Genomic DNA, 20,378 nt, shown 5'->3' with positions numbered 1-20,378 from the left:
TTAAAAATAAATGGGGCCGGGGCAGCTAGATGGCGCAGTGGATAGAGCACCGGCCCTGGATTCAGGAGTACCTGAGTTCAAATCCGGCCTCAGACACTTAACACTTACTAGCTGTGTGACCCTGGGCAAGTCACTTAACCCCAATTGCCCCTCAAAAAAAAAAAAATATAAATGGGGCCCTTCAAGGAAGACATAGAATGGAGATGATATACTACAGCCAATAATTCCCTTAGAAGCCATTTGCTAGTGATCATAAGAAGTAATTTGCCAAAAAATGTAAGTCAAATCCTACTACAATGAACTATTTAGGGTCTGTCCAATTCTTCAACTAAAGAAGCAAAATTTAATTGTATATGCTACATTTAAATTTTGCTTCTTTGGTTGAAGAATTATGCTAAATTGATTACTCTTTAAGAATTAATTAGTTGTAGGAGGTATTTCTGGGATCTCAAAAGTTTAGAACTAGGTGAATCATTTCATTTAGAGGAAGGAGCCAAGCACTAAAGACATGGAGAATAAAATTTGTTGGCATGGGGTCTTGGCCACATGGCTCATCTCGGCAGTTAGAAGAGAGAATTTTTAACATTAAGGGTTTGATAGAGCAAAAAAGATATGAAGAGTAGAATCTGTTTCAGAGGGTTGGCCAGATGAGATAGAGCAAGGCAAAAGAACGACTTCCAAAACTGGGGTCACAGCATGAAAGGTGAAGTAGCCTGAGGCTCAACTTAACAGAACTCTGAGGTACAGAGAAGGAAGAGTCCTTTATTGCTGAGAGTTTGGGCAGGGACAGAGTACTTCCTAAAGGCTTAGCCAGAGGTAAGGAAAAGGTATCTGGGGTTTATGTCCCAGACTTCCAGGTTATCTATCTGAAGGCTGAAGAAGCAAAGGACCAATAGTGTCATCTGAATATTCCTTCAGCAATGGAGTTTTAGTTTTACCAAGTTAATGTTGAGGTTAAAAAACACAGAAAAAGGGGCAGCTAGATGGCGCAGTGGATAGAGCACCGGCCCTTGGAGTCAGGAGTACCTGAGTTCAAATCCGGCTTCAGACACTTAACACTTACTAGCTGTGTGACCCTGGGCAAGTCACTTAACCCCAATAGCCTCACTAAAAAAAACAAAAAACAAAAAACACATACACACACACAGAAAAAAGTTAGGAGTGTGGAGGTGTTATCTGGTTGATGTTGAGGACCACAGCTATAACATTGGAATCTATATAACTTGTGAAACTTATACTTTACATCTGTTAACTCCTCTCTTTTGCCACCACATACTTCCCTATGACACTGAATAATAAGCTGCCTCTATGTACTTGTTGTTATGGATAGGCAGGAAAAGGGAGGTGCGACAGAGGAATCTCTGTGGTCAGGATTCTGAAGAGCCTCGGGTTTACAGAATCCCAGAGAGCCAGGGACAGACTCTCTCCCACCTGTCCCTCTGTGCTGTTGCACTGGCTGCCCCCATGCCTGAAATGTACTCCCTCCTTAGTTCTGACTCTTTTTGTTTGTTTGGGGTTTTTGGGGGTTTTTTTGGTGAGGCAATTGGGGTTAAGTGACTTGCCCAGGGTCACACAGCTAGTAAGTGTTAAGTGTCTGAGGCTATATTTGAACTCAGATCCTCTTGAATCCAGGGCCGGTGCTCTATCCACTGCACCACCTAGCTGCCCCCTTTTGTTGGTTTGTTTTGGTTTTGTTTTTTTTTTTAGTGAGGCAGTTGGGGTTAAGTGACTTGCCCAGGGTCACACAGCTAGTAGGGCCAGTGCTTTATCCACTGCGCCACCTAGCTGCCCCACTTCTGACTCTTAGAATATTTAGTTTCCTTCAAGGCCCAAGGGCTACCTTCTACATGAGGCCTTCTCCGCTCCTCATAGTTGCTAGTACTCCCCCCTGCTTCACTTCAGTGGTGTCCGACTCTTCCTGACCCCATTCGGGGTTTTCTTGGCAAAGATACTGGAGTGGTTTGCCGTTTCCTTCTCCAGCTCATTTTACAGATGAGGAAAGTAAAGTAAATAGGGTTAAGTGACTTGCCCAGGGTGACATAACTTATAAATGTCTGAGGCCAGATTTGAACTCAGGAAGAGGAAGCTTCCTGACTCCAAACCTGGTGTACCATCCACTACTCCACCAAGCTGCCCCTCCCTGCTTTACTACTTTTTATTTTCTGTAGATCTTTGTATGCTGTCCAATACAATGTTCCTCAAGGGCACAGTCTCTGTTTAGAAATTTTTCTAAACAAAGTAATATGAGACAAGGGAGAAAAATGTGTATCAGACTGTACAAAAATTTTAACAATAAAAATAAGGCTTATCAATATTTATAAAGCCTATTTGTAATACCTAGATCAAATCTTCAATGATTCAGTGTTGCCTAGAAAGTAAGGCTCAAACCTCCTCTCCTGGAATTAAGCTTTCCCCACCCCCAGCCTTGTACTAACCATACTCATATTTCTACCCTGCCAACATTATGTTCTGGCTAAACTGGTCTACTTTCTATCTGCTGAATGTGCTATGTGCCCATTCATGTCAGTGCCTTTGTTTTAGCCTGCTCCCTATCCCTGACCTGCTCTCTTCTTCACCTGCTGAATTCTTTTATATCCCATTAAAATGCCAAACTTCCCACCAAGCCTTCCCAGGTTAGTCACAATTTCCTCTAAGACTTTTAATAGTAAACTTTTTCAATCCCTTGATGGACTTGCCATGTAATATTGTGTAACATAGTTTCTATATTTGTATTCTTCCCTTCTGGACTAAAAGATTCATGAGGGAAAGAAATGAATCAATCTAAACTATCTCCCCCTGTCCCCAGTACAACACTTAATGAACACTGCTGAATTACTGAACGAATTGCTGTTTTGATAAGAAATTCTCACCTTTCTAGGATCTTCACCAAGTGATCTCAAGTAGTACTTCTCATCCTTAACAGACACCCCCAGAAAAGAAATGACACTAATATTAATTTTTAAATACACTTGAATTAGAAAATAAAGAAGTTATTTATTAGGCTATCTTTAAAACAATCTAGTCAAATGACTTTTACAAGTTCAGTAATTTTACCGTATTACCCTTTCTACTAATGCTCTCTGGTGGCAATTTGAAGAAATATAAAAATCAAATCATGCTAATGAATGGGTACAGGTAACACTAAGTAAAAGAAACTCATCAAAGGAATCAAAGTAGGATAAAACTCACTTTATTTCATTTAGAGATGCAAACCACAAAGTCATTAACTAGCAGAATCGCAAAAAATTCCATTTCTATTACATAGTACCATATCAAAATATTAACACATTTAAGATGCTAATGACACATCAGAAATAACAGAAATTTGTTTGTAATTTTCCCTCTTTTTTATATCCCCAGCATTTAGCACAGTGCCTGGCACATACTAAGTGCTTAATAAATATTGATTGATTACTGTTAAAATAATTTTTTAAAAACTTATACTAAGAATGTATTAAGAATATTAAGAATTTTAGAATACAATTCAACCACATAAATCTCTTCTTAAAATGTTTTAATCACCAATTCAAATGGGGAATCAAGAATACAGTACTTCCCAGTATTAAATGTCAAATATTTTGAATTTATTTATTGCAATACATATTTAGCCTACAAGCAAGGTGAAACAAGAAACTATTAATTAGGAGAGATTTATCATTGCCTTCATTTATTTCATAGTTAATAAAAAAGCTAATAAGTAATCTAGGTTCAGTGTTTAGCCCCTGACAAGGCATCAACTGATATGTTGTGGGAGATTATGATTAAACACTGTAATACCGAACTGAAAAAATTAAGGATCTAATCCATAAACATTCATAACTTCCTCCCAACAACTCTACATTAGAGATCATTCAGAAGTTTATGTACATATATCTTGTACTCTATATTTTCAGTTTGTACACCCTACCTGCTAAGTACCCTCAATGTTTTAAGTAGTACCCCTACCTAGTTGTAGTTGTTCTAGGATTTGGTGGGCAAGATGACATTTCTCCTATATATCTATTTCTAACAACCACATATTATCTTGTGCCTATCTCTGTCCTATAACACTTGATATTCCCTCAGTCCAGTTTCATTTTATTTTCCAGCGTCCCCCTCTTCATGTATATATAAAAATGTTTTTGTTACTTTCTAACTCTTTTGAATGAAGCATAATAACTATCTGATAGTCTAATTCTACTATGTAAGGACAATAGAGTGGGAAATTAAGTAGGCAAAAGGATTTCTCTGGCACTTTACAGGGATGCCTTAAGAATCATGTTAGTTTTATATAAAATATGCTGCCTTCAGTTTTCTATGTTGAGCTGACAGCTGAAATAAAATTCAAAGTGAAAAAGATCATTCATGGTACAACCAAAGATCATTCATGGTATAACCCAGTGAACAAAATGTAAGCTGAAAAAGTAGACTATTATATAACTACACTAAGCAGTGTTTTAAAATTATAATGTTAATGGTTTGAAAGGAATTACCTCTGAAATAAAGAACTCCGTGTGCTTGTTTTCTGCTGCCCTTTGTACAAACTTGTTAAATGGCAAACTTCTGAAATACATACAAAAGAATACCTGAAATCAGAGAACTAATAAACTAGGAACTATATGATAGGATTTTAACTACTAATGTCTTCTATTTTAAAGTTTATCATAGTTTAAAACACACACACACACACACACACACACACAGTAAAAACTTTCATTAATTGTAGGTAAGCAATTCAGTATGGATAATCGTGAACCTAAATCAGGGAAAAAATATGGGTCATGTTACCCTAGATTTGGGGACCATGAATCAATTAATTGTTCTCTCTCATCTTTCCTTCTCCTCCTCCTCCAACTTAAGTAAACTTAAGGAACAGCTCTCCACTACTAAAAATGTGTATGTTTCCAAGTCATAGCTTGGTTACATTGCAGAAAAGAAAATAGGAGCTGTCATTGTCATTGCATGACAAATAGTACTAGCAGGGTGGTGAAAAAGTAATGTTTAATGAAGATGACTATCCCCTTTTAGGACAGAGAAATCAATCTACAGCCCAGCCTTGGCTCGAGTTCCCAGACTGCTACTTCCCACCTCCTTCATCTGTGCAATACCTTTTTTTTTGGCATATCCCCAAAACTATTTATAGTTTCTATAGAGGCTTCCTGCTTTGTCTCAGGGTTCAAAGGAAATGGAGGAAAAGGAAGAGCAGGCATCCCAGTGACAGACTGACAAAGAAGCCATTCCCTTTCTTGCCTACTCTTCTGCTATCAATCACCTGATGAATCTCATACAGAAAGGACTCTCCCTATTTGGCTCCACTAACCCCAGAAAGCACCTTCAATTTCACAATGATAAAATAAGTTTTAATATTTATTGAAAAGCTGAAGAGGCAGCTAGGTGGCAAAGTAGATAGAGCACCAGACGGTCTGAAATAAGAAAGACCTGAGTTCAAGTCCGGCTCAGACACATACTAGCTGTGTGACTCTAAACAAGTTACTTAACCTTTGTGTGCCTCAGTTTCCTCATCTGTAAAATGCAGACAACTATCCCCAGCTACCTCCCAGTATACCGGGAGTGTAAAAGCTCTTAGTGTGTGGTACATAGTAAATACTTAATAAATGCTTTTTTCCCTTCCTTCTTTCCTTCCTACATAGAATTTGGCTGATCAAACACAATTTTTTTTTCTACAACACACTTATTCAATTTAATGAGACATAAGCTGTCCTACAAAGAGATGATTTTAGGGGCAGCTAGGTGGTGCAATGGATAAAGCACTGGCTCTGGATTCAGGAGGACCTGAGTTCAAATTTGGCCTCACTTGATGTTTACTAGCTGTGTGACCCTGGTCAAGTCATTTAACCCTCACTGTCCCACCAAAAAAAAAAAAACATACAAACAAAAAACAACAACAGAAACAAAACTCAAGCAACTCAATATAAGCATGAGCAGTCATGCAAAACATTGAAATTTTCTAAAATATAACATTCCCCCTCCCCATTAAAATATATAAATAAGGGGCAGCTAGGTGGCACAGTGAATAGAGCACCGGCTCTGGAGTCAGGAATACCTGAGTTCAAATCTGACCTCAGACACTTAACACTTACTGGCTGTGTGACCCTGGACAAGTCACTTAACCCCAATTGCCTCACACACACACACAAAATGTAAATAATACCATACTATACATTACTATTTCCTCTAGTATTAAATTATAGATAATGTTCCTCACGCAAAACAAATGAATTGAATGTTAGTTTGAATATGGACAAAAAGCAGGGTATAAAGTCAAAACACAACTCTAAGTTTTGAAACAATGATCCAAATTATAGTACACTAAATCGTGGCTAAGTCAACACAATAGTTCTGTTTACAACCAAGGAATGGCTGTTTAAGGTTATGCGATTATAGATTTGAAATAGTGCTTTATATTTTATAATTCATAATAAAATTATAGATGTTGAAACACTTTAATTTTCAGACTGCTTTTTTGGATAAGCCATAGGCAGATAGTATATATTTACCTACATTTATATATAGTACCAGGTAATTTAACTTTTTTTTTTTTTTTGGCAAGGCAATGAGTGTTAAGTGACTTGCCCAGGGTCACACAGCTAGTAAGTGTCGTGTGTCTGAGGCTGCATTTGAACTCAGGTCCTCCTCAATCCAGGGCTGGTGCTTTATTCACTGTGCCACCTAGCTGCCCCTTAACTATTTCTTAATACATCTTGTTAAGTAGTTTGATAGTAGGTAGAAACTACTAGTCAAAATTATGATTTTAATTACTGGAGAATTTCATTAACTGTGTTTTTTTATAATGGATAGTCAAGACTTAGCTGTACTGTCTGTGTATGACTACATAAAAAGTCATATAAGGTTAAAAGCCAACAAACAATTCAAGATTTTACGTGTTTTTAGAACAAGTTCTAATCAGCTTAAAAGATCTGACAAGAGGTGAAGATAATTCAAAATGACATTCAAACACTATGTGATTATATTTTTTGGCATTTACCCCTCTTGAAAACAAACATCATTAACTACAGGCTGCAAACATTCATCACTCCAGAAGGTTTTGGATTTTTTTTTTACTCCTTTAACAATGCTTACTGTTTTTTTAGAGATGCTTACAGCAATTAAATCCAATTTGTACCCTATTATAGATGAAAACCATAATGGTAAGAAATTCAAAGGCACCAAAGGATTGAAGAATGCTTTGGCAGCTTAAACCTCTAATGAGAAAGGAATGGCTCAGGACATTAGAAGCTCTGTTTGACCGTCTCTAAACCAAAGTCTTGGTGAACCTGCACGGTACTTCAGACACTTGGGAACTGTACATGCTCAGAATTCTGAGTTTATGTATTTTTTAACCTGACATTGTTAATGAAATCCATGGATAAAAATACCATGCCAAATCTATCCCATGACAGCACTAAAGCTTCCAAGTTTGGATATTTAGCAGAATTTGCCTGTGTGAAATACGAAAAGTATCAACAAAATGATTTGAAATTAATTCCCTTCAACTTTCTTAATGACTAAAAAAATTAGAATACTTCTGTTGCCAAGACAACTTTCTTTTCATAAGAAATAAAAGGCTGTACTTGGAAATACTTTTCCCACGGTATATAGAAAATAATAGCAATACTGTTTTTCCCCTCTTGCCAGGCCAGGAAAACATTTGAAGTCACAGACATCACAGTCCAATCCTACAATGCATCTGAGATGTGTAAAACTGAAAATTGATTTTAATTCTATTTTTGAGATATAATCACGCAGTAGAGGTTTAAACTCCCCCACCCCAGGACACTCTAAACCAGGGCTTTTTTTTCCCACTCAAGACCCCTTTTCACCTAAGAAATTTTTACGCAACCCTGGGTATATATATATATAACTTTCTACTGTTGCCAAATTTTTTACAACCCTCACATTCAATTATGTGACCCCATATGGTGACCCACAGTTTAAGAAGCTTTGCCCTAAACTCCTTATCCTAGAAACTTTATCCTTCACCTCCATTCTGGAGAAAGTTGCCTAAAGGTCAAGCTTTGGTCTTGTAATTACCTCCACCCAATACTTAGATAACCTTGGTGCTGATTCAAACAAAGCCAGAGCAGACCACTTCCATGGTCCGCTGCCCAGTGCTTTATCAGAGGACTATTCCCAGGGAGGAGCTGAGATGACTCTTATTCCACCTCCTCATTAAAATATCTACCAATAAGGATTGTTTCTTACCTTTATTAGGAGAAGTCCAAATGATGTACTGTAAGGCCAAGCAGAAGGGAGACACACCTAGGTTTAAAAGATCCTGTCAGCCCTCACTCAGGGTCTTTGGTCATTGAGAGAAGGCCAATGACCCAATTTATTTGTTACTGTTAGTCTGACTAATAAATTGTTCATGCTCAGAACCTTGTCTCTCAGTTTACCCTAATTTTCAAACATAACAGATATGTTGATAATGAGGTAGGTAACAAACCTATCCATCCCTGCTTATCCAGTGATACTTTTTGTCCATGTCATCCCAGGGGATTTACCCACCATACTAATTTCCTTGCTTTCTCCCAGTACCATGAGGTTATCTCCTAGTTATCTATTAGTCATCTCTCATTCTCACCATATAGCTTATCTATGTTTTTAATCATACATTCCTTTTATCATATCCTTTATACTACTTCTTGTTTCCAATATATTACAGGGCAGCTATGTGGTACAGTGGTACAGTGGATAGAGTGCTGGGCCTAGAGTGAGGAAGACTCACTTTCTGAGTTCAAATGTGGTCTCAAACACTTAATGGTTGTGTGACCCTGGGCAAATCACTTATCCCAGTTTGCCTCAGTTTCCTCGTCTGTAAAATAAGCTGGAGAAGGACATGGCAAACCACTCTAGGATCTTTGCCAAGAAAACCCCAAATGGGGTCAGTGAAGAGTCAGACGGGACTGAAACAACTGAACAACAATATACTACAGCCTGCTCATGCCCACCTTGTTCACTTCACTGACCTTCTGGTGACCATCAAATTCAGCACTTCAGGTGTTTACAGTCAAAGAGTATAGCTAGAAGATTAAATGTATTAAAAAGAAAGGCTTTTGTTGATGGAGAAGCTTGGGACCATCAAAAGAACTGCAGTTTCCCAAAGACAATCCAGCCCACTCATCCTCCTGTCCAATTCTTAGCAAAACTCATTGTCCATTTGCAGTGTCTGTGCACAGACACACACAAATGAACTCTACTGCTTGTGCATCTGACTGCATATCATAGTCTAGACCAGGGCTTCTTAAACTTTTCCCACTTGCAACCCCTTTTTGCCCGAGAAATTTTTACGTGACTGAAGGTATATAGGTATATAAAATAGGTACACATAAACTTTTACTGTTGCCAAATTTTTCTCGACCCTCACATTCAGTTATGCAACCCCCATATGGGGTCATGACTCACAGTTTAAGAAGGCATTTTCATCTCCTTGGTGTTTCTAGTAGGGATAATTAGAAAATATTACAAACATCCTACTTTAGATTGTCAATGTATACTAGGACTTGATGTAGTCAGCACAATGTCATGGATAAACAGGAATATATGAAGGAACTCACTGACAAAAATATTAGGAGAGCCCCTGTTTTCCACATATAAGGTCCAGCAAGCAAGCTATGCCCTGAGCTTGGCAAGAAAACAATCCTTTGAGGTCACCCTCTGAATGATCTTACCCTCTGGCAAAATCACATAATTTGCCAGGTGTTCTCTGAGCTGGACAAGTACAGGACAAACTCAAAATGTTCTGCAATGACTCAAAGTTGTCACAGCTTGCTACTCCCTCATTGTCAGGGCTACAACTCACTGGGCAGCCACTAGTATAAGTATTGAGATCTCCCCACACTTCAGGGCCCCAGCACATGTGTCTATAGCTCCACCTTTCTTACAAGCCTTTTTCCTCACTTTGAAAATAAAACTTCTCTCTAATTCCTGACTCACTTGTCTCTGGCCTGCTGTAGCCAGTCAAGGATCAGAGGCCAGTACCATCCACTCGAAATCATAATATGTATAGGGAATGCAGGTGGGGCTCATCAGCCTTGGTAGGCAACTAGCCTAGGGGAAGGAAAACCCTGATTTTAAACCTCCACTGCCTTGCAGCTATACCATATATGGGAAAGGCTTCAGGAGTTAACCCCGAGGAAAAAATCAGGAGTCGGAGTGCCTTAGGCAGTTGGATGTTGGACATCACATCCCTCTGGCAACTCCTGCAGCGGCACTGGTGGCAAACTGTATTGGCTCTGCCTCTCCTTTGGATCCACCAATGTCGCAGAGAGGGAAAACCTGCTGCATGGGCAACAGCTTTTCCATATTGATCTGCCCAGGTCAGGGCCCTGGAGAGGATACTCCAGCTACTCCTCATGGGGTAGATACAACACACAGCCACACTGTGGTCTGTGGCTCTTCAAGGCGCTGATCCATGGTCGTCAGCGACTGGTGGAGGCCTACTATAGGGAATGCCCTCTCAATTTGGATTTTGTGCCAAATCTCATCCTTGAGAGTGGGGTGACCATGTTTGCCTTGTTTGATATTATCAGCAGGTCAAACAAGGTTATGTTCATTGTTATACATTTTAAAGAACTTTTCATAATTTTGACATAAGTTCAAGAGATACTGTTTTGGAGAAGACTCTTTAAGGTATTATTTTACTCAGTCAATTGGTTTTTCATAGTCAACAAACAATAACACTGGAATCTTGTCCTTTCTACATCTCTCAGTCTACATAATGGCAAGATGTAGTCTAGAATACCACCTTCTCATTGAAGACTCATCAAGGATGCCCTTGAGCTTTTCTGATATGGACCTGCACTCTGATGTCCCTTCCAGCTCCAAGTCTATAATCTCATGAACCCATGAAACAAAAAACCAAAATAAAACAAAAACAAACAAACAAAAAAGCCCTCTGTGTGTGTGTGCGCGTGCGCGCACATGCATGCATGCATGTATGTATATATAGAGACAACTATAGAAATCATAAAAGACTTATATAAAGGTCAGCTATCATTAGGCATAGGGCAGGTTTTATTATCCTTATTTTTCAGATCAGGAAATAAAATCATAAAGACAGGTAACTAACCCAGAATAAGTAAATGGTTGAGGTAGGACTTGAACCCAGGTCTTTTGGGCTCTAAAAGCCCAAATGTCTAAGACATTAGGAAGTGTTCCTTTATCTAAATGAAACTATAAGGAAGATGTCAAATTTTGTCACTCTGAAAGTAAGCTTTTTAGAATCCCTAGTTTCTTTCAAAAATTAGTCAAGGTCTGAATTCAAATCTAGCCTTAGAAACTACTAGCTGTGTGACCCTGGGCTGGTCATTTAACCCTGTTTGCCTCAGTTTCCTCAACTATAAAATGGGGATCTTAATAGCACCTACCTCCCAGGGTTGTTGTGTGGATCAAATGAGATAATATCTGTAAAGTGCTTAGCCCTGTGCTGGGCAAACAGTAGGTGCTATGTAAGTGTTAGCTATTATTATTGTTATTGTTAGCTATTAAGTGCTGGTGCCTTCCCCTCACAATAATTACCTTGTATTTATTTTGTATATAATCTTATATGCAAATGTTTTGTTAGAATGTAAAAACCTCTGTCACTTCAGCACCCACCACAGTGCCCGGTACATAGTGTCACTTAATAACTGCCTGTTGCTTGAGAGTTTGATGTAGCTTTTCATAAACATAGAGTTACAAACTCTTCACTTTTAATAACCTCACTTCTTCAAAATTTTCCTTTTAATTAATGTTAAGATTTGTTTCAATTGTAACTATAGTATGATTTTTTTTTTAGGAAAATAAGGTTCACTGAGATTTCTTTAGTAGATAGAATTTGCGCCTAACTTTTTTTTCCAAACCCCTGCCCATGGATTACTGATTTTAAATGATCTTTATTACAACAAAATCTCACCACAACAGAAAAACTTGAAGAACTCTTGTAATGAATATCATTTGAATTAACTGGACCATGGGCTGAGGTCTGGAATGTTGGGGGTTTTTTATCCGTTCGGTTTTGTCTTTTGTTGTTGTTTTGTGGGGAGAGGAAATGTCATTAAAGTAATCTCAGTATATCTTATTTCCTTTTTGGTTTTGGTTTTGGTTTGGTTTGGGTTTTTTGTGAGGCAATTGGGATTAAGTGATTTGCCCAGGGTCACACAGTTAGTGTCAAGTGTTTGAGGCAGGATTTGAACTCAGGTCCTCCTGGCTCCATGGCTGGTGCCCTATCCATTGCACCACCTAGCTGCCCCTTATTTCCTTTTTTAAAACAATAAAAGTACTTATGCTATAAATATAACTGAAACCATTGTGCTGTGAAGGAAAGGTACTAAGAGTGGTATAGGAGGCTTGAGGAGAGAAGAAAAAATTTAGAACTGCTGTGGATGGTTCTCAAGAAACAATTAGGAAAGAGTGAAAGGATTGCTTTGCCTGAGATTAGATAGTAGTAGACCCAGTAGTAGCTGTGAGACTTCTTCCAACAGTCCTCACGGTGAGTACCAAATAGGTTTAGGAGGAGACATGCTATGATATGAAGTTATGAAAGGGAATTTCAGAATTCTTGATCATGAAAGTGGAATATTTGTGGGTGATGGCAAGGGTGTGACTAACCCTTTGTGGCTGAAATGGATGAGAAATAGGTCATGAGAAATTGTGGGGACTAAAGACTGAGGAACCTAAAATGTTAGAGGAAACACCTACCTGTCTGATGAAGGTACCTTACTACAAGACATTAGTCACATAGGATAGGAAGGCAGTGAGTAAGATACTGAACTATAACTATTTATATAACTGTTCCTTTATAACTGACTGCTTTATCTCTTTATTATAAGGACAGAATAAGAATGCCCTTAGGGGGCAGCTAGGTGGTGCAGTGGATAAAAGCACCGGCCTTGGATTCAGGACCTGAGTTCAAATATGGCCTCAGACACTTGACACTTACTAGCTGTGTGGCCCCGGGCAAGGCACTTAACCCTCATTGCCCCACCAAAAAAAAAAAAAAAAAAGAGAGAGAGAGAGAGAGAATGCCCTTAGTCTCAGAGAACCTGGAAATTTTGTTGGGGGACTTGGATTTGAGTCCCAGTTAACATGAGATTATAATTTTTTATGTATCCTTTCACTTTCTGAGCCTCATTTTCCTCAACTTTAAAATATTAGCACAACCGGGCAGCTAGGTGGCACAGTGGATAGAGCACTGGCCCTGGATTCAGGAGGACCTGAGTTCAAATCCGGCCTCAGACACTTGACACTTACTAGCTGTGTGACCTTGGGCAAGTCACTTAACCCCCACTGCCCTGGAAAAAAAAATATATTAGCACAACCCATTTCTTAGGGTTATTGTGAACTTCAAATTAGATCATGTAAAACACTGTTCAAAACTTAAAGTGGTATGACACTTACTAGCTGTGTGACCCTGAGTAAGTCACTTAACCCCCATTGCTCCGCAAAAAAACCCCCAAAAACCCCTTAAAGTGGTATAAAAAAGTCAGTTATTACTTTAATCAATGTAAAATGAAAAGTGCTGAACTAGATAATCTCTAAGGTTCTTTCCAGTTCTGAATATATAATCTTGCTACTAAATAGCACTATGAAGGACTTAAGTATGAGAAGTTATTTTTCAACTGTCAATACAGATTAAAAAAAAAACAATAGATTGGAGAAAAGTGAAATTTGCTTTACAAGATATTCTCAACTGGCTAAAGTTAATCAATAAGAACTGAGTACCTACTACATGCCCAGGTTTAAATGTACATAGTCTTTAAGTAGAAGAAAGAACTTTTTACAAGGTACATTTCAATTCTCTGATCCTGATAACTCCCTTGAAAGAAAATTAAAGGGTAATCTATGGAAAAATTATTTCAATTTTTAAAAAAAACAATCTTTATATGGCATAAATCTAGATGTTTTTAAAGCCTTGACCTGAAAAGATCAATAACACGAGTGATAATCAAAATAGACCTACCCAAAAAAGCACAAAAATACTTAGAACATTTTGACAAAGTTATTTGTATCCCCACAGTAAACCCTGGAAGTGAATACCTATATACAAAGTTCTTACTGATGAAGTCCATCTGTGGAACTGCAGAAACATGAATTTTCACTTCTTTAGTTCCTCCTACTTGGCTGATGTAATCCACTGTCCATTTGGTAGTACATGTCCCAAGATCAATTCCTTTCAGCACTACTGGCTTTCTCTGTTGGTTATCAAAATAAAATAATGATGAATAATTGTATTGCAATTTACTATCACTAAACCAAAACAGGATATTTAAAATTATTTAATTATATTGTCAGTGACAAAACAGGATATTTAAAAATCATTTGTATTATCAATGGCATATAAAATAAATTTTATACTTTATTGAGTAATAACAACACCTCTCTTTTAGTGTTTTAGTTTATAGGCCTACACCACATAATATTGCCCTAAAAGCAGAGACTCTACCATCCCATTGGGAAATTCCATTACTATTTCACTATAACATCATTTGTCCAATCACCCATTTGTAACCTTGTTTATCCTGTGTCATTTCTTCTAATATCTTGTGCTTGTGTGGTAGCAGTCGATTATGTCAGATTGGCTATAACTTTTCCAAAGCACTTTTAGAATAATCCAAGAGGATAGTAGTACATTATATATTTGTTTTATGGAAGAGGAAACTGAGCCTCAGACAAGTTAAGTGCCTTGCTGAAAAACACACATCAAATGTTGGTAGTGCTGAGCTCTGAACTACTACACTGCCTTCCAGTAGGCTGCCTTTATTTAACTCAAGGGAAAAGTGCAACTATGACCCATATTCTTTTTTTGAAGTACAAGGATAGCATTTTAATAAAATCAACAACTATTCTAAGTACATGCAATGGTCCTATGGCAAGAGTACTATACTTGGAGTTAGAAGACCTACATTCTATTTCCTGCTCAACAGGTAGATGCCTCTCTCTGGGTTTCAGTTTCTTACTCTTAAAAGGAAGGTGCTCTATTAGATGATTTCCAAGATCCTGTCCAGATTTAAATCTTATTAACTTTATAACTCTTAAGTTTGAGCAAGACTTTTTATTCAAAATAGAATGTACCAGGGGCAGCTAGGTAGTGCAGTAGATAAAGCACTGACCCTGGATTCAGGAGGACCTGAGTTCAAATCCGGCCTTAGACACTTGACATTTACTAGCTGTGTGACCCTGGGCAAGTCACTTAACCCTCACTGCATGGGTGGGTGGGGGGGGAGAAGGGAAATGTACCTCAGAACTAATAGTTGATGGTTATATAACACTTTAAAGTTTGCAAAGTATTTTGATACAATCTCATGATGTTTGCCTCATGACAACCTGTGAGAAAGCCATTGTACAGGTATTATTGTTTCTCCTTTAGAAATGAGGCAGCTGAGTCTCAGAAATGTTGTGACACACCTAAGACCACACAGCTAATAGCTGTCACAGATGGAGATTTAAAGCCAGTTCACCAGATTCAGTACTCTAGCCAACAAACAGTGCTGCTTCTCTCTACCGTTAGAGGAGGAATTTGGTCCTCTTCTGATAACTTTAAGTATAGTTAGTTGGGCACTATCAATCAATAAACATTAAGTGCCTGCTATTTGCCAGGCACTGTGCCAAGATACAAAAAGAGGCAAAAGACAATCACTTCCCTTGAGAAGCTTATAATCCAATATCGGAGACATGTAAACAAATATATGCAAAACAAGCTATAGGTAAGATAAATAGGAGATAATTAACAGAAGGAAAGCACTAGAATTAAGAGGGTTTGGAGAAGGATTCCTGTAGAAGGTGGGATTTTAGTAGGGACTTAAAGGACACCCTGAGGTCAGTTCTTAAATTTCTTAGGACTTAAAATAATTCCATTATCTGTCCATCCAGGAGACATCATCTAGACTTTTTTTTTTAATATGACTTAAAAGTTAATTAGGATAAACTGGTCCAAAAGGTGTCAAAGTTCTCTAAGCCCCATGTCCAATCTTGTCTCATCAGCTGAAATAGAGGTCAAGAAGGGTAGGCTAGCTAAATAGAAGCCACAGGGCAAAGAGAAAGATGAATGGAAGAGAAGAGTAAAAGTAAGATGAGGACAGATCGTGAAGGCTACAAGGAGAGTACTAGAAATAATGAGTGATGCAAGAGAAGTCACAAGCAAAGGGTGAATAGCAGAACACTAGGATTTTAATTAAGGTAGAAAAACAAAGCTCCAACAACAGCATCACAGGATTTTTCTAAGGATAGCCTTTTCACCTTGATCATAAGTCCTATGCCTTATGAAGAATGAAATATTCATCTTTTATACTTCTGCCATTTTTACTTCCCTAGAGTATTTTAAGTATCATCAAATAACAGTCATCTTCTGCCTAAATATGTAGGGCATTCTGCAGGACTCAAATTCTCTTCCAGTGGAGATGCTGGGAAAGGGAACATATTACCCTGCACCACTACAGCCCTCCCCCACAAGCTCTAGATCATCTGCAACAGCAGATTGGTGACAAACCCGTGACATCTGTGGCTGTGAATCTGGGAGTTTGCCATTCATCTGTCACCCACTCCTTCCCTACGGCTTCTCCTGTTTCCTGGACCAAACTATTCAAAACCCCATTCTCTTATCCTCATCCTCTCAACCCCGCCAATGTTCTAAAATGAACCAAGTCCCTTTAGCAGTAGACTTTTTCGCTCATATTCCATCCAGGTGCCAACCTCATTGAGACCTGGCTTCCCCCTGGAACAGTGTACCCCCAGCCATCTTCTCCAGTATTGGCTCTACCTGCTCTCACTCCCCTAGACACACTGGTCTTTAAGGGCATCCCACTACCACTTTACTTACCTTTACCTGTATCACTCAACAACTTCTCTTCCTTTGAAATACATTAAATAAAAAAGTACAAATCACAGTAGTTATAGTTCGATAACCCTCCCGGTCATTCTCCCTCATTTCTCAAGTACCACCTTATTCAATATTTTCATCTACTCCTGAACTCCTGCCTATATAATAAGCACCACACTGATGCTCCCTCATATTCTCAAATCTCTCAATTCCTCAGCTTCCTTAAATCTCATGACCAACTCCATGACTCTAGCTCTGATATGTGTAGGGATGGTAAGTAAATGTTTTATTTATTTAATTAGCTGTTTCTAACCATAGCTTCCCATGATTTCACCTCCCCATATGCCTCATTTCCCCTAAACACAATATTTGCTTTCATTGAGACCTCAAATATCTCCACCGCTCAGTATTTTCTAAGGTCATAATCCTGCTGTCTCCACTTTCCTCCTTTTCTAGTTTTGACCCAACAATCTCTTAATTGACAGATCTGATGGGACTTTTCTCAGTTTTCATCTTTCTTGACCTACTTGCTGCATCTGACACTACCGACCAGGCACCTAAGCAGCTGGTGGTGAAGTGGACAGAGCACAAGGTCTGGAGTCAGGAGGATCTGAATTAAAATCTGACCTCACACACCTATTAGCTGTGTGATCCTGGGCAAGTTATTTACCCTTTTTGCTTCAGTTTCCCCAATTGTAAATGGGGATAATAACAGCACCTATCTACCTTGCAGGGGGTTGTTATGATGCTCACATGAGATATTTGTAAAGTACTTAGTATAATGCCTGGCACATAGTAGGCAGTATATAAATGGTTATTCCCTTTCCTTTTGACCACCCTCTCCTCCTCAACACTTTTTTCTCTCTGGATTTTTGTGACATTCCTCTATGCCTGTTCTAACTATGGCTTTATTTTTCTAACATCCCCTACTAGAAACTCCCCACATTAGTACCTCTTGAATCACTCAGGTCTGATATTTCAGTATCATCCTCACCTCTTCCTCAGTCTCACTCACCCTGACATATCCAATCAGTTGCCAAATCTTGTTTCAATCTACATTTGTTGTCCAGTCATGGCTGACTCTCTGTTACCCCATTTGGGGTTTTCTTGGCTATTTCCTTCTCCAGCTCATTTTTTTAATAGATGAGGAAGTGAGGCAAACAGGGTTAAATGACTTGCTCAGGATCACATAGATAGTAAGAGTCAGCAGATTTGAACTCAGGAAGATTAATCTTCTTAATAACAGGCCTGATATATACTTTGCTGGCTAGCTTCCCCCTTCTATCACCATAATTCCTAACCTTTCCACTTATACAGCCATTTCTATGGTAAAGTCTCCTAACTGTATTCCTTGCTTCAGACCTCTCCCTTCTCCAATTCATCCTCAACAGAGCTATCAAAATGATTTTCCTAAAGTGTAGGTCTGGTCATGTCACTCCCAATTGCCTTTCCCCCAACTCTATAAACTCCAGGGACTTCTTATTGCCTTAGAATAATATAAACTTTTTGACATTTAAAGCTCTTCACAAATCAGTCTCTTCTTGCTTTTCCAGTCTTCTTACATATACTCTTCCCTTGGCATTTGGTGATCTAGTTATATTAGCCACTTACAAAATACTTCATGATTTATCTCCTTGTCTTTGCACTGGTTGCTCCCAGTCTTGGAAAGCGCTCCCTCCCCTTAGTCTCTCAAAATCCCTAGTTTCCTCCAAGATTTAAGTGCTAACTCCTTCATAAAGTTTTTCCTGGTACCCCTGGCTACTAGGGCTCCCCTTCCCAAAACTACCTTTTATTTATTTTTTATTTATCATATGTGTATATGTTGTTTCCCTAATTATAGAATATATGGGCAAGGATTGTTTCATTTTTTTTCTTTGTATCCCCAAGGCTTGGTGCAATAGCTGGTAGCACACTAAGTACTTAATAAATGCTTACTGACTGATGTGAGTACATGTACTACTTTAACTTAAATAAGCACATAGGTCCTGAAGATGTCAATCTACAAGCATTTAATTATCTTTACTATGTGGCAGGCCCTGCATTAATCCTTAGGAATAAAAAGAACACTGATTCTTGCTTATAAGAAACTCATTTTCTAATCTGGGAAACAATTTACAAGATACTAACAGAGTAAATGAAAAGTAATTTCACAGGGAAGGCAACATGAAAGTGGGGAAGACAAGAGGATCAACAATTCCTTTTCAGTCCTTTAAAGTTCTTTGTGACCCCATTTTTGAGGAGTGTTCTTGACAAAGATGCCGGAGTGGTTTGCCATGTCCTTCTCCAGTTCATTTTACAGATGAGGAAGAGGGAAACAGGGTTAAGTGACTTGTCTAGGGTCACACAGCTAGCAAGCATCTGAGGCTCAACCCCAGTGGGTCACATACCTGCCCCAACTATTCCTACCTGAGCAATAAAAGCTGAGTTCCCTTACTACATGAGATACAGAAACTGAGCGTCATATAATAGTAGCAGCTAGGTCGACAAAGTGCTTTAGAAATATTTCATTTTAACCTCACCACCACCCTGTGAGTTAAGGTCTATTTTTTTTCCCATTTTACAGCTAAGGAAACTGAGGCCGACTTGCCCAGGGTCACACAGCTATGAAGTGTAAGAGGCAGGATTTGAACTCGAGCCTTCCCGACTCCAAATCCATAGCTGTAGCAAGAGCAACACAGATAGAACCAGAAAGAACTTCACAAGCCCTCAGAGGTCCAATGGAGCCAAAGAGAGATGAGCTCTACAGGGTGGAACAGGCTCAGGGCAGGAGAGCGCGGACAGCAAAGCGAGAGGGCTGCAGCGCGCCCTCCCGGCCACCAGGGGGAGCCAGGGCAGCCGCGAGCTTCAGGCCAGGAGACTAAGGGGTGGAGACCCGACACTCCTACAGCCCGTTATGGTCTACAAAGCACTTCACACGGATTAGCTCACTTTAGCTTCACGACAACCCAGTAAGGTAGGTGGTATTTTATTTCCCGTCTTACAAATAAGAGAAATGAGGCGCGGGGAGGTGAAGTGCCTGGCCCAGCCAGTAAGTTCCATTCGAAGCTATCTAGCACTCGATCCACACAGTCTGGCGCTCGATCGGCATTACACCTAGAATACGAGACTACTTCTTCGACGGAAAAATAATTTCATAATTAGTTCATTAACAGAGTCGCCGTAAGAAACTCCTGGAGTCACTCAAGCTACCGGTATCTTTCTCCCATCGGCAATGCCGGAGCCCTGGCAGGGCTTGGAGAAATAAAGTCAGCGGCTCCTTCCTGCGCCGGACGCGCAAAGCTGGCAGTCTCACCTGCGGATAAATGTGCTGTAGAAACTCGTCGCGCGTGACACCCTCGCGCTGAGGTACTGGGATGCGCTTCGCCATGGCACCCGAGTAAATGCCGGGTTCCCAGATGCCTCCTCACTTCACTTCCGGCTTTGACCATTTCCTGTCCGTCAAATCCGCCCAGAAACATGATTAGTAAGAGAGAAGGTCCGCGTGTCGGTCAGTCTAGAGAGGGGTGTCGACGGCTGGCGATGGCTGAATTGAAAAAGACGTTCTGTCACCTCCTCCGCCACAACCGCTGCCGGGAGCCAAGGT

The 20,378-nt window shown here is 39.3% G+C and overlaps 1 protein-coding gene across 1 annotated transcript in view; it reads right to left on the bottom strand.

Moving 5' to 3' along the window:
- The window catches only part of TYW5 (tRNA-yW synthesizing protein 5), a 28,450-nt gene extending 8,256 nt beyond the window's left edge, over positions 1-20,194 (bottom strand). Inside the window, exons 1-4 of the mRNA XM_043995679.1 lie at positions 20,088-20,194; positions 14,017-14,171; positions 4,473-4,542; positions 2,871-2,915 (exon numbers count right to left, since the gene is read on the bottom strand). Of these exons, the coding sequence (XP_043851614.1) occupies positions 2,871-2,915; positions 4,473-4,542; positions 14,017-14,171; positions 20,088-20,162 (345 nt within the window). The 5' untranslated portion in view covers positions 20,163-20,194. The remainder of the gene's footprint in view (positions 1-2,870; positions 2,916-4,472; positions 4,543-14,016; positions 14,172-20,087) is intronic.
- Between the last annotated feature and the right edge of the window lie 184 nt (positions 20,195-20,378).

Source organism: Dromiciops gliroides, chromosome 3 (genome assembly GCF_019393635.1).
Source record: "Dromiciops gliroides isolate mDroGli1 chromosome 3, mDroGli1.pri, whole genome shotgun sequence".
NCBI lineage: Eukaryota > Metazoa > Chordata > Mammalia > Microbiotheria > Microbiotheriidae > Dromiciops > Dromiciops gliroides.
The sequence above is the reverse complement of the archived record's forward strand: the minus strand, read 5'-3'. Positions and strand labels throughout refer to the sequence as shown.